This window comes from Micromys minutus (genome assembly GCF_963924665.1).
Source record: "Micromys minutus genome assembly, chromosome: 27".
In the NCBI taxonomy this organism is placed as follows: Eukaryota; Metazoa; Chordata; class Mammalia; order Rodentia; family Muridae; genus Micromys; species Micromys minutus.
Genome location: NC_137962.1, coordinates 37,425,364 through 37,448,590, shown reverse-complemented (window position 1 = coordinate 37,448,590; position 23,227 = coordinate 37,425,364). Strand labels below are relative to the sequence as shown.

At 45.3% G+C, this 23,227-nt stretch overlaps 1 protein-coding gene across 3 annotated transcripts in view; it reads right to left on the bottom strand.

Annotated features, from left to right (window-relative positions):
- Window positions 1-23,227, bottom strand: part of MRTFA (myocardin related transcription factor A) — a 99,429-nt gene that overhangs the window by 24,395 nt on the left and 51,807 nt on the right. For all 3 annotated transcript variants that reach the window (XM_080939772.1, XM_080939771.1, XM_080939770.1), the window contains exon 2: window positions 4,839-4,904. In XM_080939772.1, the coding sequence (XP_080795898.1) occupies window positions 4,839-4,845 (7 nt within the window). In that variant the 5' untranslated portion in view covers window positions 4,846-4,904. The remainder of the gene's footprint in view (window positions 1-4,838; window positions 4,905-23,227) is intronic.

The window sequence follows — 23,227 nt, the reverse complement described above, 5'->3', positions numbered from 1 at the left end:
TCCTTCTGGAAAGAGTATATCTTGGCCAAACCTTTGGTTAATAGGGTAGCAATTCTGAGACTAACATAAAAGCATCCTTCCAAATGGACAGCAGAAGCCTAGACAGACAAGGGTCTGCCCTTTCCTGGCCCACACAATGGCACTAATCTATGAAGTATGTACCGAGACAGAGGTCCCTAACAATATCAGTATTCTCGGGCTGGGGATTTGGTTCAGCAGTTAAGAGCACTCATTGCTCTTGCAACCTGGTTTGATTCCCAGCATCCACATGGCCATTCACAAGCTGCCTGCCACTTCAGGTCTAGGGAATTAGTGTTTTCTTTTGACCTTTGTGGGCAGCGGTCATGCTTGTGATGCACTTACATATATGCATACAAAACACTAATACACATGGCTAAAAAAATAAACCTACAACTTCATTACCTTAGTCTTTTGTAAGACTTTAACTTGAGTGGAAAGGGGATACAGAACAAAGGCCACCGCTTCACAGGATGGCATGCAACCTTTTGTTAAACTCAGATATCTCGTCTGGGTCAAATGAGCAGGAACTTTTTAGCAAACACTGGGGCCTAACAAAATGATCACTTAGATTAGCTAGGGGCACTAAGTACAAGCTGCCCCTGTGTAGACAGGTAGCCAGTGTCCTTAGATCAAGATGCACAATGGGACCGAACTGCCACTGGAGGGCTAGAAAGCAAAGGTGGGTCAGTGTTTGTTCAGAGCTGTAGGATCCATTGCTCACAACCATTCTTGGCAGGGTCAGCAGGAGACACACAGGATTTACACGAAGACCTAAAACCATTCATGGCCAGCTGGTGGAACCAGTCGCTCTTCCGCTTACCAGTGTATCTGAGCACCGCTGAGGCTGTGTTTGGGTGACACCAACTAGCTGTCCTCATATTCCTGAATTCTAACCAGTCAGACATAAGAGTCACCAATGGCACTGGCTCAACAGGAATTAAAATGCTAAGACATGGTACAAAGTGGCTTTGCAGGTAAAGGTATTTGCTGCCAAGCTTGATGACGTAAATTCAATTCCTGGGATTTACATGAAGCAAAGAAGTAATTCCTGAAATCTACACACACACAGAAACATACATACATACAGATACACACCACACAGATGCATACATACATGACACATATACACACACACCACACAGATACACACATACATACATGACACATACATACACATACCACACAAATACACACACATACATGACACATATACAGACACACCACACAAACACACACACATACATGACATATATACAGAAACACACACCACACAGACATACATGCACACATGACACATACAGAAACACACACACAAAAAATAAAATAAAAAGGACAGGGCTAGGATAGAGCTCAGGAGGAAGAACATTTGCCCAGCATGAGGCCCTGGGTTTGATTTTCAGCACCAAAAACGAAGGAAGAGAAGCAGGGAGGGAGAAAAACCATGAAAGCTCAGGAAGGCCAGGCTGAGCCCCCAGAGCACTTCAAGGGCAGAGATGTATTCCTTCACTGCTGTGATGGAACATGGTTGCTCGGTACTAGCTCACGATGACAGATAAACAGAGTCGGCTGCAGCACCAGATTAAACGTTCCCTCTCTGCTCACTGTCAGGAAGTCTCGGTGGAATAGGCTGAGAAGGAAAGACTTGTGGCTCTTCTCTCACACCCAGGACTTCACAGGAGTTCCTTGTCATTTGCTTAGATCAGGACAACATCCACACCTGCATTTGGAAAATGGTACGCCTCTTTGACAGCGGGCCTGTCAAAACACCACCTCAGACCTTCACTCTTCTGTGTGGACCTGTCGGCACAGGGGCGGAAAACAAAGGGCCCACACACGGCCTGGCTGAGTCTTTTTCCTGATCACAAGGGCATTCCTGGTTCTGGGCTGAAAGGCCCGCTTGCTTCCTGCATGTGCCGTCCTCCCTATTCCTCAGAAAGCACTAGATAAAGACAGTTCAGAGCCTAGACTGCATGGGCCCCTACTTCCTGGCACTCTGTATTTGGCGAGTTTTAAGCGGTGTTATAGTTGAGACGTGTTTACATAGTGAGATTCAAGGATACTGGGAAATGGCCCTGTTTAGAGTACACTGGAAACCAGCTCCATAGCCACAGCTGAGACAGGGAACATGAGCTGCAGAGAAAGGTATGTGGGAACTAGAGGAGTCTCATCCCTTAGATCCTATGAGAAGCTGCTCTCAGTGCTGAGCAGCACAGGAACAGCCGTGTCGGGAAGGAGTCACCGACCACACCGTGTCCTGCAGACGTGCTGCCCCAGCTCAATGGAGCAGCCTGGCCGACATGGGAACTGCAAGAGAGTGCTCTGGGAAATAAACAGCCTAGCTTGACTTTTCCTTTCCACAGCCATAAAAGATTTAAGACATAAACCAGAAATAAAATACAGCCCCAGGGGCCTTGCTCCTTTCTCTGGCTTTGCTTACTGCCATCCTTCTCAGTCAACAAACTTAAGTGCAAGGATTCTGTGGAAACACCTCAGGCCACCCCAATGATTGTAAGCGGACACTTCAGGGTAGGTGTTACTTTTCAGTCTGCTTGCTGGCACGGCCATCTTTCCCTTAAAAGACTTGGGGTAAGTGAGGAGAGCGGTGAGCACCAGCACAGTAGAGGATGAGGGGAGCAGGCAGGGCGGCACTGAACTACTGCTCACTTCTGCGGGCAGCAGAAACAATGAACTTCTTGGGACTGTGTGGCATATCAGTGTTACCCAGTGTGTGTGTTCGCGCACGTGTGTGAGGGACGCACCTCACACCCGACACTCGTCTATACCCCCCCCCCCCATCTTCTTTGCTCCCTTTTCCTCTGAGAAAGGCTGAAAACCAGAACTGTCCACAGGGGAGAGCTCCTGGAGGAGAGACAGCAGAGGTTAGCGTTCCCAATCCAGAGACAACCCAAGCATGCACTTAGGGATATAGGACAGCTTGAGACCTGGGCTCCCAGCAAGATGGGAGATGGGAGAGGTTACTGAGGTTGTTTCAAATGCTGTGACCACACACACACACACAGACACACACACACACACACACACACACACACACACACACATACACACACACCCCTACTTTGCAATCAGCTATCATCATTCATCCAGGGCCAGAAACACAGACAACTGCAATTTCTGAGCACCACACTAAAGAAGTGCCAAGCAGGGAAGCCATGACTGTTCAGCTCTACCTGACAATGGTCCCAGCATAATGGAAGTTGGGAAGTAGAATGTGGGGATGTGGGCATTTCACTCCTGCACACACTCCTGACCCTGAGCCTCCTACAGCCCTAAAGTCAAGGCTCTCAGAATGAGTGATGTCTTACAGCAGCTGCTATGGAGCTCCACGCAGGCGACCGCGGCCACCCAAACTCTACTGTGCTTAATGTCTGAAGTGATGTAATGTGCGAGGCTTCGTCACACTGTTGCCCTACCAATAACGCTACTACAGACTCTACTGCAGAGGTCTGATAGTCAGGGCTGGGGTGCGAATCCTTCTCTGGAGGTTCACAGACCACAGAGAACAGCAAGTGAGTCACACCATAGTCAGGGACAGTGAACAAAAGGCTCAACACACAATACGAATCAAATACCATGTTCCACCCTTTAGAAGCCTCAGTGGCTTCCTATTGTGCCTACAGACCAATGCCCCTTACTCCCGGCTCACTACACTCCCAACACCGTCTTTCCTGATATTCCTTTTCTATTTTGTTTGTTTTGTTTTGACATAAGTCTCACATTATAACCCAATCTGGTCTTAAATTCCTGCCTCAGCTCCCAAATGCTGGAACTACAGGAATGAGCTGTGGCAACAGGTTTCTTTGCCAGCTTATCCAAAGAGACTCCAACTTTTCCTGTTGACTGCTAGCCACTATTAATTTATTACACCGCACTTTTATCTTCTTTGTCTCCATCCCCCTTTCATTCTTGTCTTTCTAAGCACAGCTCTCCTGAAAGCAGGGGCAGATTCACTGTCAACTGTACACATTACTACCCTGAATGAGTGACCAACAACATGGATGGCAGTGGGACAGCAGGCAATAAAGTGGGGGGGGGGACCAGTTTTCTCATGAAAGCAGATGTTGCTGATTGGGGTGTGTGTGTGTGTGTGTGTGTGTGTGTGTGTGTGTGTGTGTGTGTGTATACTGTCTTCTTTCTCAGGGTGGAGTCAAGTGGTGATGACATTCCACCAGGGGACGGAAGCTTGTGTGGTCTGCTGAGAACTAGAGAAGACATGTCAGAAGAGCGAACCCCTGGTTCCAGCTTTCACTGTCTACAGTGCTCTTAGTATTCAAAGCAGGCTTTCTTGTTTCTAACAGATTCTAAGGTTTGGTTTCATTTCTACCCCAGGGATGCAGCCAATGGCCCAGTGTCAGAGCAGCTCACCAACAGCTCCATCCAGGCATACACACACCCACATCCGCCATGGTGCCTCAGACCTCTACAATAAGCTGTAGTTCACCGACAGTACCTGTCTGCAATGGAAGAGCAGAGGTTTCTTCCTAACATCTGAGCATAGAGAAAGTATATGTGTACAGAGCAGCCCCTGCTCTTCCCATGAAGGAACGCTGCAGACCCAGGAAAGGGGCAAAAACAAAGGGCTATCTGCCGACCTGCTTGAAGCCTAACATCACTTGTTTCGCTGAACGTGATGGATCTGGGTGATTGATAACCTGTTCCATCAGGGACTCCTGACTGAAAAGTAAGAGGCGGGTAAGACTGGAAAGATGACCTGTGACCCTTGTTCTGTGGGATGCTCCTGTGCCACACAGAAGCGATGCTAATACAAAGAGCAAATGTATAAACGCCGAGACACTTACGCGGCATGATCCCTTGGCTCACCAGTTCCTCCCGGGTCCGCCGCTGCTGGAGCTTCAATTGCAGCACTGCATGGTAGCAAGAAGAGAAGACAGATGCAGGTTAGTCAGCCATTCCACCTCAGCACACATTCTCAAATGCAGAAACTGTCTAACAGTTAGGCTATGATGGGAGAGGAGGATCCCAAGCTGCAACCGTGGGCAACTGCAGAAGTGGCCTGACACAGCAGGGTTTCCGCATTCTGCTGTGGGCGGCAAGAGGAAGTTGCGAAGAGTCTTGCAGGGTGATAACAATCCACAAACTACCAGTCTTGCCTCTTGCTTAAACCTTACAGAACCCAGCCTTCCTCCTGGGACTGAGAAACACCAATTCTAAGCTCAAAGAAAGTCTAAAGGGGCCAGCGCCCAGAACAGCAGCACAATGAGCTTCCGGTTGCTATGTAAGTTCTTAGCAAGTGTTCGCACAGAGACCAGGATCTAAAAATTGTGGCTACTTTCACCACGCACCATGTTCCTCTAGACTGCAAGGTATCTAGCCATCTACACGGGTCTGTTTTCACGGAGGCCTTTCTCTGCTGAGATGAGACAACCAAGAGGATGACTTGGTGCACATCCGGGCTAGTGGAGACAGGTGTCACTCCCAGCTCTGTTCTGCAACACTGCTTAATGAAACAACAGGGATTTCTATCAGATTACACCTCAATCATCTTTACAACTACATACTACTCAAACGATCAATTAGCATAGCTGTGGTCCCCATGCTAAGAAAATGTCAGGGAGGGTTAGGCGGATCCCACAGCTCAAAGCAAGTCCCCTTCCGTATAACAGGTTTCAATTGCAGGGCCGGAAGTCACATCCGAGGGGAACTAGGAATAGTGGTGTACTGACACGGGCCTTTTCTACACAGTGGTTTTTAGAGGTACCCAAGGATGGGAAGACAATGTCTGGGCCCTTGCCTGTGTCTCAAGGCCACAGGAACAAAGCAAAACTTCTTTCTCTCAAAACTACGATTTGTGTTCCAAATTCCTTTCCCTGACCGGTTAGCAGGCTTGTCTCCTGCTTTTATGTCATATCTGACTGCATTGGTGACTCTCAGGCTCTATTCCTAGGGTGAGACACCCCAACAAGAACATTAAATTTTACTCTTAAGTACCACAGGCTTCCCCCCACCTTTAAACTTTTGTTTTTCCTTGAAAATGCCACTTTCTTCCTCTGGTCTTCCCTTCATTCAGAATTCCCTTTGGGTCACCTACGCTACTTTCCATGTACAGTGGTGCTTTCTGCTGTGTGCAGTTACCTCCAAATCTCTCTCTCTTGCAAACTCTTTTAAGTTTAATTTTTTTTTAAGGACCTTGTTAAGCTGAGCATGGTGGCTCATACCTATAATCTCCTGAATCTCCTAAACCTTTGAAAGCTGAGGCAAAGGATTGTTAAAAATTCCACATCAGCCTGGGGCTGCTACAAAGTAAAAGTCTGTTTCAAAAAAGAAACAAATGTTATTTGTATTTTTATTACAGTAGGCATTTAATGACAGGAATCTGGGGGGCAGCTACTCAGAAGACTGAGGCAGGAATATCAAAAATTCAAAGCATACCTTGGCTATAAAGAATTGAATTGGCACACATCTTTAATCCCAGAACTTGGGAGGCAGAGGCAGAACTCTGAGTTCCAAGACAGCCAGAGCTACACAGAGAAACCCTGTCTTGAGAAAGAAAGAGGGAGGAGAGAACTAAATTGACTCTCAAAATGATGACAGACAAGGTTTGGGATTCTAACAAAGAAGTTTTTATTTTACAAATTAACATTGTTTAAAATAAAGTCTTAACTAAATAGATAAAAGCAACAACCACACCAGTGGCTGATATTTATAGCATGTGCTTTGTGCCAGACCCTATTCTACACACCTTCGGGGTGTGCATGTCTCTCTCTCTCTCTCTCTCTCTGTGTGTGTGTGTGTGTGTGTGTGCTGTTTTGTTACAATGGGGATCAAACCCCGGGCCGGGCCCTGAATAGCAGGCAAATGCTCACAAGCTATGGCTCTGTCCTATACACATGTGTTGTAAAAATCACTTAATTTTCCTAAGATCCCTAAGGAGATGGTTTATTCCACCTCACAGGTTAGGAAAGTGAGGTCTATAGAGACCAATTCACCTCGTTTGTCTCAGTAATAAGGGGTGGAACAAAAATTGAACCCAAACAATCTGATGTCATAACCTGAGCTCCTAACTTTGTTTCTCCCAAGATTTTCTGCAAGTCAGCTCTGCTGAGATAACAGACCTCTGGGTTCATTATCTGGTGCTGAGGGAAACCACTGGTTCAGATTAGGGTCAAAGGAGATGAGGTAATAACTTCAGTGGAGGAATCTCACCTAGGAGCTGGACTGCAGCGTTAACGTAAGCACCAGCAGCACAGCAGTAAGATGCAGCCTCCAGGCGCCACTGCGTTTGTTACAGTTGCTTCTGTGCTCAGTGACTGGTGTGCTTTTAACTTATTTAACCACCACTTGAGAAGGCCTTATAGCTCAGGGGGGCGTAGCTAACATGTGAAAGGCCCTCGGTTTTAATCTCAGCACTGACAAAGAAGGTGGGTAGCTCTTCGAAGACAGCGTGATCCTTCCCTCCTATCACGAAGAAGAAAATTAGAGCACAGCCCTTTACATTTTTTGTTTTGTGCCACAAAACCTAAGAGAACAGAAGCTGGTTCCAGCTTGCCCTGTAGTTTTCATGTGTGGGCACTTAGCACGCAATACCTACTCATAAGAAAGAGAAGGGAAAGCCAGGCCAGACGGGACTGGGATAAAGGGCAGGTCCGTCATCTTCTATAGTGTTCCTAAGACCTGGCAGAAGATAAACTATTAAGGGCTGCTTAAATATAACGAACTAATTTGATTTCAGAGAGCAGAGAACCAACGAAATTAAACATGAACATTTCAAACAAAGAATAATTAGTGAAACAGCTATTAGTCAAGGGTAATTTTGAAGTGCCAATTAATAGTCCTTCATGAAGCACCCACAGCCAGGGTCACGTGGTTACTAGGCAAGTGTGCTGTTGTTTAGGAGATGGGAGACTGGGAGCACTAGGGATGGCCATTCTAATCTGGTTTTTTCCTTTCTCTTCCAATTCTTTGTTAAAAAAAAAATTGTAATATTTTATGTGTATGGGTGTTTTGCCTGAATGCTTATCTGTGCACCACACACACACACACACACACACACACACACACACACACACACAGTGCCTGTGGAGACAAGAAGTAGGCACTGGATTCCCTGGAACTGGAGTTACTGTGGGTGCCGGGAATCAAACTTCCATACTCTGAAAAACAGCCGGTGCTCCTCACAAACAGGCAGTCTCTCCAGCTGGGTCCTCCAGGTCTTTTCTGGCAACCAGTCAACGGCTTCACCTTCTGTGAGCTATGGATGCATTTGTTTGCCTGTATACAGGCTGCCCACACGATCCCACATAGAAACAGATGTTGTATTAAGTTTGTGGGATTTGGTAATGGTAAAGGTAAAAGACAAGCTTGTGTACAGCAGGCATTTCTGTTGGCTTTTTATTTATCTGGGGAATGATAAAGGGATCTAAATTGAGATGATGCATAGTCAAACAGGAGAGTATGACAAATCCTTATTTCCACATAATCTCCCCAGACTGGCACCACCTATGGCTCACAGTTAAAGGCACTTGCTGCTAGGATTGTGTTTGATCACTGGGACCCAAAGAAGAAAAGCAACTCTTCCAAGCTGTCCTAAGACTCCATGTCTGTCTGTCTGCCTGTCTTTCTCTCTTACACACACACACATGTACACACCAAACAAATTTAAGGATATGTGCAAATCATTTGAACTGGTTTTAAATATTTCTCGGAGTGAGTGGACTAAGCACCAAGCTTATTAGAGCACACCCCCACCACTCTAGCTTCAAACCAGAGAACGTCTTTTACGGGGAAGGACTAGAGAAGCAGCTGGTAGTTAGTCTTAGAACTTAGTATGTGATAGTCAGAGCATCACCCTTGCAACAGTGAGTCACATCCATTTTATCCATGTGTTCTACACTTAGTTGACCCCATACCCTTAAATTCACTTAGTGGTGTTCAAATTATAAAAGCATACGGCCTATCATTTAGACCCAGATACTCTGAACACACTAGTTTTAGTCTTACAATGTGAAGTGGGACTGGAGGGATGGCTCGGTGGTTGCGCACACTGGCCAAGGCTCAATTTCACACGGAGGCTCACAACCACTTGTGACATCAGCTCTAGGGGATCTGATGCCCTCTTCTGGCCTCCTCAGGTACCACTCATGTTAAGTGGCACATTGACATAAATGCAGAGAAAACACCCATACATATAAAATACAATTAAAATAAAACTTAAGTGGGTAGAAAGTGGGGCCTGGGGATGAAGCTCAGTTGGTAGAATCCTTGCCTAGCATTCACTAGGCCCAGGAGCACACAAACTAGGTGTGGTGACAGTCCCAGAATTCTGGAGGGCACAGGCAGGAGGGTCAAAGTTGAAAGTCATTTTTGGCTTATATATACTCAGTTCAAGGTCATGTGAGATCCTGCTTCAGACTAAACAAAATAAATGACTTTGGGAAGCAGCTGAAGGTCCCCTGAGAAGATGGTTCCCGAGTTCTGCTTGTAGGTGTTCCTTCCAGCATCCACACTCAGAGCAGGAAGTGGGAGCTGGGCGGAGAGAGCGCGTCACTCGGTCATCAGCAAGTCGTACAGCCACTGCACAACAGGCCTGTGCCCCGTGTGCAACAAAAAGGAAAATGGGAGACCCAGCACGTCAGTGACAACAAGAAAATCAATCCAAGTCCTGATAAATGTTTGACAGGAAGCCCTGCAACACAGTCAGAGCCTGAGCCCATCTCTCCTCTAACACTCTGCTGGCTAGATATTACAGGGTCAGCTGTTTAAAACACATTTCGGGGGAAACAAAAAAGTTAGCCAGCCAGCCAGAGCCATGGCTTACACCCTTCACCCTTCTCGGCTCGGCTGCTTGAGGTTCCTGTGCCAGGTGCTGGTGTGTGTGTTTGCCTCTATCCACCCCATCTTACATTCCTTCTCAGTTCCCTATCTCTACCTCCTCTTCCTCCTCCTCACAGTTATTATAAAGAGCAGTGTAGACTAAACAGTGTTCATAATGACACAGCCTATGATGGTGGCACAGGGGAGGTGAACTTTATAATGGCACAATTTACACGGACCTTTGGTACTTGTGTTTCCAGACATGAAATAGATAAAAAGTCTACTGCATATCTGTTTGATCTGTATAAGCAGAACATTTCTCAAACAAAAAAAGAAAGGCAGCGTTGGGTAGTGGCAAAAGGCAATCTCAGACAGTGAATCATTTCCAAATTTGAGCCACTTTGCAGACCCAGAACCCCTTGAATAAAGGGGTGGCCACGTTCCCCTAAGGACAGATCTTGGTAAGACACCTAAAAGCTTTGCTGTTAGCCTTTCTCCAGGTGGACCTATGCCTTTTACAAGTACCCTTTCACTGTACACTGAAGGAAAAGAAATAATCAGACTTTCCAGGGTCTACTGGATACTGTTCTGACTTGATGCTGATCCCAGGAGATCCCAAGAAACATTGTGGCCCTCCAGTTAAAGTAGGGATTTACGGAGGCCAGGTGATTAATGGAGTTTTGACTGATGTCTGTCTCACAGTAAGTCCAGTAGGTCCCTGAACACATCCTATGGTCACTTCCCCAGTTTCGGAATGTATAATTGGGATAGATATACTCAGAAATTGGCAGAATTCTCACATTGGTTCCCTGACCTGTGGAGTGAGGGCTATTATGGTTGGAAAGGCTAAATGGAAGCCTTTAGAGTTGCCTCTGCCAAAGAAAATAGTGAATCAAAACCAGTATCATATTCCTGGAAGAATCGCAGAAATTACTGCCACCATCAAGAACTTGAAGGATGCAGGGGTGGAGGCTCCCACCACATCTCCCTTTAACTCTCCTATCTGGCCAGTGCAGAAGACAGATGGATCATGGAGGATGACAATTGACTACCAAAAACTAAATCAGGTAGTAACTCCCACTGCAGCTGCTGTACCAGATGTAGTTTCCTTAATTGAGCAAATTAACACATCTCCTGGTACCTGGTATGCAGCTATTGATCTAGCAAATGCCTTCTTCTCGGTACCTGTCTATAAGGACCACCAGAAGTAATTTGCTTTCAGTTGGCAAGACCAGCAGTATACCTTTTCAGTTTTGCCTCAAGGGTATATTAACTCTCCTGCTCTGTGTCATAACTTAGTTAGAAGGTGCACTATATTGATGACATTTTGCTGATTACACCAAGTGAGCAGGAGGTAGCAACCACTTTGGACTCATTGGTAATACATATGTATATCAGAGGATGGGAAATAAATCCAACCAGAATTCAAGGACCAACTACCTCAGTGAAATTCTTAGGAATTTCACAGTGGTGTGTGGTATGCAGAGACAGTCCTTCTAAGGTGAAAGGTAAGTTATTGCACCTGGCCCCTCCTATAACCAAGAAAGAAGCACAATGTTTAGTGGGCCATTTTGGATTCTGGAGACAGCACATCCTCACTGGGTGTGTTACTCAGGCCCATTCACCAAGTGACTGGCAAGAGAAGACTCTTCAACAGGTCCAGGCTGCTGTGCAGGCTGCTCTACAACTTGGACCTGATGATCCAGCAGACCCAATGGTACTTGTATCTGTGGCAGATAAAGATGCCGTTTGGAGCCTCTGGCAGGCCCCTGTAGATGAATCACAGAAGAGACCTTTGAGATTTTGGAGCAAAGCTCTACCATCATCTGCAGACAACTATTCTTCCTTTGAAAAACAGCTCTTGGCCTAGTGTTGGACCTTAGCGGAAACTGGACATTTGACAATGGGACACCAAGTTACCATGTGACCCAAACTACCTATCATGAGCTGAGTGCTATCAGACCCTCCAAGTCTGATATGGTCCATGCTATGCAGGCACCATCCAGAAGTGGACAGCTGCAGCATTACAACCCCTTTCCGGGACAACCCTGAAAGATACAGGTGAAGGAAAATCTTCACGGTGGGCAGAACTTCGGGCAGTACACATGGTATTACAGTTTGTTTGGAAGAAGAAATGGCCAGATGTACAACTGTTCACTAACTCATGGTCTATAGTCAATGATTGGCTGGCTGGTCAGAGACTTGGAAAGATTACAATTGGAAAATTGGCAAGAAAGATATCTTGGGAAGAAGTACGTGGACACATCTCTCAGAATGGGCAAAGGGTGTGTCCCATTTGTGTCCCATGTAAATGCTCACCAAAAGGTGACTTCAGCTGAGGAGTTCAATAATCAAGTGGATAAGATGACTCATTCTGTGGACAGTCAGCCCCTTTCCCTAGGCATCCCTGTCACTGTTCAATAACATATGAACAAAGTGGCCACGGTGGCAGAGATAGCGGTTATGCTTGGGGCGCAATACCTCGGACTTCCACTCACCAAGGCTGACCTGACTACAGCTGCTGTTGAATGCCAGATCTACCAAGAGCAGAGACCAACACTGAGCCCCAGATATGGCACCATTCCTTGAGGTGACCTGCCAGCAACCTGGTGGCAGATTAACTACACTGGACCACTTCCTCCATGGAAAAGACAATGTTTTGTTCTTACTGGAGTATATAATATTCTGGTTATGAATTTGCCTTATCCATCATCATGGTATTCTCACAGTATTGCTTCTGACCAAGGAACTCATTTCACAGCCAGAGAAGTGCAACAGTGGGCCCATGATCATGGAATCCACTGGCCTTCCCATGTTCCCTACCATCCTAAAACAGCTGATCTGATAGAAAGATGAAATGGCCTTTTGAAGACACAGTGTGTCCAATACTGACCTGCCAGACAAGAAGTGCTCCCTGGTACAACGTGCCATGATTGCTTTGGGAGAAACTATCACTTTCTGGTTGGATGTGAGGCCTCCTGCACAGGAGGAAGTTTCTGTAACCTGTACAAAAGCACATGGTGGGGGAGGTCACAGGCCTGGGTGGAGGCTACAACTGTGTCACTAAGTAGACATATTGTCAAATGGTCTTTGAGATATTTTTTGTTTATATTCCAGATTAGAACTGTTCTCGACTTGGTCAGAGAAACTTCTCTCTGCAGTGGGCACAGTTAATGAAGACTCAACTAGTCACAGTGCTGGGGGTCAAAAACTAGTGAGTGCTCAGCTCCCCCACGGCTCAGCAGACATAACGGAAGAGGAAAGGATGGGGAGAACTCTGTAAAATACTATCTTATGGATGGTGTGGTCATTGCACTCAACCTCGTAAGAGCTGCGGTTACCTGCAGAAGAACAAGCACGTCACTGTCCTGATGTGGACTGGGGAGGGGCTCACAAAGTCCCACCTGTAGTTGGAAACTATTGGCAGCTGGCGGCTTCGGGAATGAGAGAGAGCTAATTGGAAGATTTTTAAGTTCTGAGCAAATGCAGTCAAAGGACTTTAAAAAACTTTAAAGAAGCAGAAGATGTGGACTGCAGCACTGACTCTGTTGCTACGCAAATCAAATCACTTAACTTCTGTTAGCCTCGGTTTTCTTACCATCATGTAATCTTGAAAACTAATCTCTGCCCATTGAAACCTTGAAATTCCACAAACGTACATGGAAATCACTGTGTGCATGCAAAACGGATCTGAGGCTTTCAAACGATCGATTTCTTTATAGCAGAACTGCTGGTACTACAGTTCCAAAAAGATAACTTCAATATTTAAAATAAAAGTGTCTTCTTACTTATTGCAAACCATTTTGGGGAAATAAATGGTTTATTTGGAGACAGGGTCTCATTATGTAGTCCTGGCTGACCTGAAACCCAGTGTCTAGACTAGGCTGGACTCACAGAAATTCACCTGCCTCTGACTCCTGAGTACTGGAATTTGAAGATGTGAACCATCCACACCAAGTGGAATATTTGTTACAGGTGTTATTATTATTATTAGAATGTGTGTCTGTGTGCGTAAAGGCCATGTATACTGTTGCCCACAGATAAGTGGAGCAGAAGACGGTGTCCGATCTTCTGGAACTGAAAACACCTGGATTGTGAGCTGCCTGACATGGGTCTGGAAACTACCCTTGGTTCCTCTGGAAGAGTGACTTAGTTGATTTCTATCTTGTGATAAAACACTGACCAAAATAACAACTTGGAGGAGGAAGAAGGTTTATTTCAACTTACAGTTCCACATGACAGTTCATCACTAAAGAAGTCAGGACAGGAACTCGAGGCAGGAACTAATGCAGAGGTCATGGAGGAGTGTCACTGGCTTGTTCTTTCTATCTTGCTTAACATGCTTTCTTATAGAACTTAGTACCGGTGACTGTGTGTGTGTGTGTGTGTGTGTGTGTGTGTGTGTGTGTATGAGAGAGAGAGAGAGAGAGAGAGAGAGAGAGAGAGAGAGAGAGAGAGAGAGAGAACACCCTGCAATGAGCTAGGCCCTCCCACATCAATCAAGAAAATACATCTATAGGCTTGACCACAGGCCAGCTTAGTGGGGACATTTTTTCAAGTGAGGTTCCCTCCTCTAAAATGACTCCAGCTCATGTCAAATTAATATAACATCAGCCAGCAACAAACACTCTTAGCCACTGAGCCATCTTCTCCAGCCCCAACAAAGCATTCTTATTTAAAAATCACATCCCAAGTTGTTCTTCTTGGTAGTGGGAGGTGAAAGGAAGGAGGAAGGAAGAAAGAGAAGGGATGAAGGGTAAAGACAGATGCAGGGAAGGGAAGAAAAAGAAGGAAGGGTAAGAGCAGGGCAGAGCGCCACCCACTGTTTCCCTCTGGAAGGCATGGTCAAGGCACTCTGTCCCTAGATTCTAGTCCTCTTGTAAGTCTACAGATCAACCTGGAAAAGAGCAGAAGTATCAGCAACATTCAATGCTGAAATTAAACGTACAGTGAATGTTCAAAGTATGCTCCTAAAACGCTGAGATGTCTGTGAGTAAGTAGTGGTTGAAGGACCCACAAAGATCCATTTATCTTTTGCTAGAGAAAGAAGGGCTGAGTGAATTCAAGGCCCAGTGTGAAGGCAAAGATGAAAAAGCAGAAGACAATGAAAGCATATTGTCTTTGGGGTCCTGTTGATTCACTCAGCTAGGACTGAGTGTGACCAAGTATGCTTGTGATCACAGCACCGAAGTGGCTGAGGCAGGAGGATCTAGGATGAAAGGTCAAACTAAGTAAGCTACACAGAGAAACTCAGTAGAAGGGGAGGGGTGTGTGGAGGAAAGGAGAGGAAAGTCACTTGGCTAAATGCATTGCTGGATATTAGTACAGAAAAATGACAGCAGTGGGAAGTGGGTGGAATCCCTATAAAGCTTGTGTTCACCCAACAGCTACAAGGGCATGTTCATCTCTCACACTGACAGAAATGTAAAAGGCTACATTGGGGACAACTGTGTGGAGGGGTTCGTTTGGGAACTCTAAAAACCTTTCTAAAATAAAAGTTTATTTTAAAAAGATGTAATCTGGGACTGGAGAGATGGCTTAGCAGATTAAGAGCACTAGCTGCTCTTCCAGATGACCCAAGATTGATTCCCAGCACCCACATGGTGGCTCACAACCGTTTTCAACTCTAGTTCTAGCTGAGCCATTGCCCTCCTCTGGCCTCCACAGGCACCAGGTACACATTATAGTACAGAGATGTATATGTAGTCAAACACCCACACAAAAAAAATAAATAACAACAACACCCTGTGGATCTTATTTCTTCTAAAGAGTTTATGAATCAATTAGTGGATCACACTGAGGGTCAGGCTTTCTGATTGAACTGATGCCAGCTCTTGGACACAAATCACTATTCCACAAACAACTAATTATGAAGAACAGAATAACAGGTTCTAGAGGCTTTAAAGCATAACGTGATCTGTAGCATAAACAAATACAACCAGTTACAATGTAATACTGTAAATACAATACTGTGGAAAAATTCTACCTGATATAATACTAAGATGTATCTCACAAACTGAGATTTCAAACTTGACTGAGAAGTTCCATCAGCCTTTTTACAGACCCATTTGGAAACCAGAAATAACAGCCACCTGAAGGAGATAAGTATTTTCCACTTAATCTGACACTGTCAGGAATGAAGCAGAGCTTTTGCTGAAGCGTCCCTCCCTCCTGGATGAGAAACCTGGGCTACTGATCCACCTAGACTAGCAATTTGTAAAGGATGGGGTCAAGAAAACGAATTTAAGCAAATATGGAAAATAAAAGATCGGTGCTGTATAATAATACTTATAAAATGGTGAGAACATTCTCTTGTGGTCCAAGTCTTCTAAGAGAATTATGCAGAGGGTACTATCATCATTTTATGGCTTGAGTTTTGAAACAATTAAGCAACTTGTCCAAGGGCACAGTAACTATAGACAGAACAGAGGCTGGGAGCCAGCTGTGTCCAAATCCAAAGCCTTAAGCACATTTCTATATTGTACTTTTCCTTCCCTCCTTCATAAAATGGATTAATTATATTTTAGAATGACACATCAGTGCAATCAAAACGATGCATCAGGGGATCAAGAAACTCCAACAAATAGGATGCTAGGCTTACAGCATGCACAGTCCTCTGCAAAAAGATCCTCTAACGAGACAATGTTGGACACATCTTAAAGGCATTTCAAGGGGCTCCTACACACAGAAGTCTAGAAGGACTTTATGAAAAGGAAAATCTAGCATTGTAAGAGGGCAGAGAGTGACTGGGGAAAACAATGTCTTTCTGAGAATACAGCGTGACGCACGCAGAAGCCTACAATATACATAAGCCAGGAATAAGGCCGGAGAAACTGGGTTCCAGAGGGCAGAGCTAGCAGGTGCAAAGGCATGGGAAAGACTTGTCTTAAAGAAAATGATACACAAAATGAGAACTCTTACAGGGTGGCTGCGAGGTCACTGGGTTCCATACACAGGTACAGCTACTTGAGCCATGCATTACTTCTGTTTTATAGATGAAGAAGGCAACTAAGAGGTAAGTGACTGGGCAGAGCCAGCCAGACAGTGCAGGAGCTAAGATACAGGTTGGCCTGACCACAAAGATCTGTGCTCTTCTCTACTACATCACACTCACTGCCAGAATCAAAATGTTCATTATTACACATAACAGGTGAGTAAAAACTCTTTCTGACTCGTTCCAAAATCTGGGCATGGGCTGCATGACAGTGCACTGGGTACAGGTGCTTGTGCCAATCCTGGCAACCACAGCTTCAGTCCACAGACATGAAGATGGTAGATGGAGAGTCGAAACTCCCAAGTTGTCTCTGACCTACACATGGGTATTGTGGCATCAACACAGACACAGACACAGACACACAGACACACACAGACACAGACACAGACAGACACACACACAGACACACACACACAGACATGCACACACAGATACAGACACACAGACACAGACACACACACAGACACACACACACAGACACACACACACAGACACGCACACACAGACACAGACACACACATGCACAGACACACACACAGACACATAGACACACACACACACACAGACACATAGACACACACACACACACACACACACACACACACAGTGGAGTTCCAGAACACAGAGGCAGGTGGATCTCTGTGAATCAGAGGCCCGTACAGTCTACAGAGTCAGTTGTTCCAGGTCACCCAGGGTTACACAGTGAAACTGTCTCAAAAACACCAAAAAGTTTTCCTCTGCAAGGCTCCCCCTAGCAGCTGACAGAAGCAGGTGCAGAGACCCACAGCCAACCATTACACAGAGCTCGGAAAGTCTTGTGGAGGAGTTGGGGGAAGGACTGAGGAACCTGGAGGGGAGAGGGACTTTACAAGAAGCCCAACAGAGTTGGCTAACTTGGACCCTCAGTTTCCGGTGACTGAACCACCAACCAAAAACCAATACACGGGTTGGACCTAGGCCCCCTGCTCATATGTAGCATGTGCAGCTTGGTCTTCATGCAGGTCTCCCAACAACTGGAGTGGGGGCTGTCCCTGACTCTGTGGCCTGTACATCCTGTTCCCCTAACTGAGCTGCCTTGTCTGAGCTCAGTGAGAAAGGATATATCTAGTCCTGCAGTGACTTAAGGTGCCAGGGTGAGTTGGTACTCAGGGGAGACCTCCCCCTTTTCAGAGAAGGGGAGGGGGAAGGGAGAGGGACTATGTGAGGGGAAAGCTGGGAGGAGAAGGGAGGCTGTGGTCAGGGATATAACGTGAATAAATAAATTAATGGAAAAACAAAACAAATCTGGGCTTAGAACTTCATTCTGTATAGCGATGCATTTACTCAAACTACTTCAGTGTAATCAGACTCACTTTCCAGAGGGTCTGTATGGCGATACTCAAACACAGCCAGGCTCTGTGGTGCACACCTTTCAAAGGCACAGGCAGAAAGACACGGGCTGGTTCATGGACCTATATGTGCCGTGAAAATTCTCCTTGAGCAACCGAATCATTGGTGCCAAGGATCAGGCATCCATCCAGATGATGTGGCCAAGGCTGACAAGGTCACAGGCAGGTTTAATGGCCAGCTTAAAGCCTATGCCACCTGCAGGCTACTGCAGGACAGACAAGTCAGGATTCTATTTTCTGCTTAGCTAAGGCAGATGGCATCATCTCAAAGAACTTCTGATCAGAGAAAGTTTGGGGACATGTATAATTAACAATGAGAACCCCACCCCAAGTTGTAGGGAGTGTAAAATTTTAGTTTCCTAACTGAAAAGAATTGGAGATGCAATAAACAAACAAACAAACAAACAAACTTTCGGGAAGGCTGCAGCAAAACGTGTACAGTTAAAATCTGTAAAATTAAACGTCCACGTGGTGCGTGAGGATTAGACCTACACGGCAGGCAGCCAACAGTGCTGAGGAGACTCCTTCTCAGTCAAGCCCATGTAGGAGAAGCCTGGGCCATTCAACTGTTAAAATTTCCCACAGCACTATTCCATGATTAGTAAGGATGGACAAGGAACCAAGGCACGTGCAGCCCTAGGGGTGTTCACGTCATTAAAAACCACAGCTCTATTTCTTGATATTTCTGTGGTTGGACCTGCAAAGGGAACAGACTATTGCTACAGGTTTTACACAAAGTTTTACTGAACAAACCTGCCTTGGGTCAACCATGAAATGAGACTGATGCCTCCGTCACTTCAGGGACGATTTCCATCTCTGCTGTCATGAGACCAACCTGTTTAGTCAGCACACTGCACAGTTGAAAGGGGACAGGCCAGATCATGAGCATAAATATAATGCAGAACAATGTCATACATTTTTAAAATTTGTTTGGCACACAAGATTTGTACATTTTTATGAAGTAAAATGTGATGTTTTTACTCCTGTGTAGTTGGGTAAATTAGCATACCTTACTCTTTTACCATTTCTTTATGCTGAGAACACTCAAAATTCCTCCTCTTTGGGTCTATCTAAGGTATTGTTGCTAACTATATCTACGAAGACTGTTTACTTTTAAAGTGTCCCCGAGAGGAAACGGTCTCACTATTGTGTCACTGAGCAGTTTTGTATTAGCATCCCTGAACAGTCTTACTCTAGTGGTTTCAGAAAAATGGGTGAGACCTGCTTGACAACCTGTGAGATCTACTTCAAGCAAGAGCCCTTCCCTACTGGCTCTGCTGATGTGAACATGAAAACAGTCAGAGCTGCAGCAACAGCTGGGGATCATTAAACCGACCGAAATAGCTGAGGAGACTCCGGCAGTGTGAGGGGGGAAGGCGAGGTTGAGTATCAGATTTAAAAAATCAAAGGGCAACAGGCAAGTAGGGAGGCAGGAAAGAGGTGAAACCTAAGAAGAGTATCTTGCCTACATTTCCTTTAGAGCCAGGATGGATATAACTAATGAAGAGGCAACTGACTATACCAAAGCTGCTTCACCCCTATTCTTAGATGGAAGGCTTAGTCACACCTGAGAATGTGGCAGGCTGGGCATTGGAGAGGGAAGCTGTAGAGTGCTCAAGTCTAGCCTTGAATTACCTCAGTCTAAAGGAATCCTTCAGAGGAGACGAATCAGTCCCAGGGTTGTACTGACAGTAGAAACCAAGTCCACAACAGGGCAGGCACAAGGTCTGTGAGAATATATGACAATCCTTAGGTGGACTTAGCCATGTCCAGCCCCAGCCATGTCTACCTCACCCCCTCCAATGGCTTTTGAACCCAGCTTGCTTCAGGAGATTGGTGCAGGAATGTGCCATCTGCCTGGGCCGAAGTCCAAGTGTGTTCAGCCCATACCTGAATGTCCTGGACGAGCTTTATTCAGATCACTCCCAAAGGAGTAGGCTGGCACATCCTGATCTGCACGTTTAATTCTGATGAGGTCCAGAATGGTGTAAGCTTCTCCATACCGCACTTGTCAGGGTGTCCACTCATAATCACTAGGACCCCTCCCAGCAGGCAGTTCTGTAACTGACTACACAGGACTGCAGACTGTTTCCCACCTGAAAGCCCGCAAGGAACATTTCAGTGTAAATAATATGCTGCAACTGTCTTTGGTAAGAGATTCTGTAAGTGTGAACCTGCATGGATTCAGCTGGACATTTTATTTGATGACGCTAGGAGGATCTGCTGATGAAAACCCCATCTTACTGTCGGCCCCGGCTGTCCTGGAACTTGCTCTGTAGACCAGGCTGGCCTCAAACTCTGAGATCAACCTGCCTCTGTCTCCCCAGATTTAATCCTTCTGGGACTGAAGGTCTGCGGCACAGCTAGCCTATTGCTTGTCTAACCACAAACCACCACAGCACAGTGTGTTCACGCTTATTTCCAAAATGCAGCCTTCTCTTAACAATTACATTCGAACCTGGTTTTCCACAATGATCCAGGTGCCTTACAATAACTGGCTGATTCCGAATATTTGAAGTTAATAAAAAAAGGCAGAGGATGTTAAAATATTAAATCCACTTGAAACTAAAAACAAAAGGGTATGGATCACACAGTTAACAGAGTTCATTCTGAGGCAGTAGCATCAGCAGACAAGCTTTGTTGGCCATACTATGCAGCTTAGGTGGGTAGAATTGTATTTCACACCTGTTATCAAAAACTTACCGCTATATGTGTTACAACTCTTCTCTTACTCTGCACACTCCATACAGAGGTGAAGACAGAAGCAAAAAAAAAAAGCAGCACAAATTCACGTCACACCTCACAGAGAGCTCACACATGTGTCAGTTCTCACAGAGAGCTCACACATGTGTCAGTTCTCACAGAGAGCTCACACATGTGTCAGTTCTCACAGAGAGCTCACACATGTGTCACACCTCACAGAGAGCTCACACATGACCTCATTTGACTCTTGAGTTATGACTGAAGACACTAGAAAATCAGAAACTGGTTTACTAAGCTTGAGCAAGTCAGACACACACACACACACACACACACACACACACACATAGAGAGAGAGAGACAGAGAGATAGACAGAGATAGACAGAGAGAGACAGACAGACAACTGGCAAGGAACAGCAAGTTCAAGACAATTTGCTCTGTGTTAAGACACTAACTGCCTACCATATTAATGTATGACACCCAATGACTTGACTGACGTCTCTCAGATGTAACAAAATTGTACATCTCTTGTTCCAACTTCGTATTTTGAATGTAGCTGAAAGGCATTACAGAAACATTACTAATATCACTGACAATAAATAGAAGCAAATTATTTATGAATTATCCACACGAGACTGACTAAAACTGGACTAGGATACTAGTAAAAAACCTCAGCTACTTTAGAATAAACACATCTCCCTAGGGATACAATACTGCCCTCTAGTGCCCAGTAACAGTAATTATCAGAAGGCTCAGTAAACCGCTACATGTGCACAAATGGGTGGTGATGTAAAAAAGGCTTTGGTGTGAATGCCTGAGAGGACCAGAGAGAAAGGACTGGCTTACAACATGTCTTAAAAAAAACACCACAAAAGTACACAAGACCTCAAGGGACTCACAATTACAGTGGAGAAGACAGGTGTGAAATGGCTGTGAGACAGCACAGCAACAAAGATGCTTTTGACCTGTGTTCCACTCTTGGATTCCACAAGTGGAAGAAAGTGTCCTCCACATATATACTGTGGTGTCCTGGCATGCGTGCACACGTGCATGCACGCACGCACACACACACACACACACACACACACACACACACAAAGTAAATGTTTAAAATCTTTAAAAATAAGCCCAGAGATAAATTACTAGAGAACAAAGGAATTCTGATTTGTCCGTAGAGGCAGCGGTGTATTGGAAACCTTTGACATACTTCATACACTAGAGATGAACAGCAAGAGCCAAGGCCAAGAGCTAGGAAGTACTCTAAGACTAGGAACACAGCCAGCACTCGGGGTTAGCTGCAACAGTAAGCCAGTGAAGAGGAATAAAGGCGGGAAGGCTGGAAGAGAACCAGGGAGGGCAGAGAACCATCTTAAGGAGCAGCCAACAGCAATACCTGCTATCTACATCTAAGGAAAACGAAACATTCCGTTTCTCAGTAATGTCAGCCCCACATGAAGTCATAATGGCCACATCTGCCCTGGACCCACCATGCTGGCAGCACAGACACGGTGCTGTACCAGACGGTGCCGTAAAACCAGGACACACTATCACTAACGCTGCTCACTCCTTAAAACACAGTAGCCAGGCAGATCTGATCCTTGCCAAAGTCTATTAAAGAAAACCAGGAAAGAAAATGGATATTATTAGGAATTTATCATCTATATAATAAAACACAAAAGCAAAATACACCACTTTTACTGGGTATCTTTGGGCATTCAGCATAATCCACTTATTTTTTGAGCTTTCAAAATGATGCTTTAATAAAAACATTAGTTAGAGTAGACATGATCTGAGTCGTCAGAGGCATGTCCAGTGGTGTAATGCAAGACCAACACAAAGTCAAAAGTCTACAGATGAGGTGAGGTTTTGGGTATTTTTGGAGGTGGGGGGAGAATTCTATTACTGTATGGTTCTTGAGTATGACTTACTTTGTAGGTAATAGTGTTGTGTTGCAACATCAAAAGGTTGAACACACCTGATAGATGTAGAGAATTCCACAAGCTATAGGATGTCTAGTGCTTAGAGTGAATGTGTGCAACTGCAGCTCTGAACCTGTTTATAAGCAAGTCTACATTCCCATTTGTGCAGGTTTTCACACTAATGTAAACCTTCTTCCCTTTGACTTCTAAGGCTGGAGCCTGAACGCAGCAGCCCGATGACTGAAGTCTCCCTGCTTCTCAGGCAATCTTCCCTGGTAGGGCCATGGTATTTCTCACTTAGATCCAGTACAGTTATGGATTTTAAAAACAAACAAAACAACTGCCTCTCAATGTACTCTTTAAATTCTTTCCAAACTGGACACTTCTTTAGACTAAACCCTTCTTCAGCTGATTC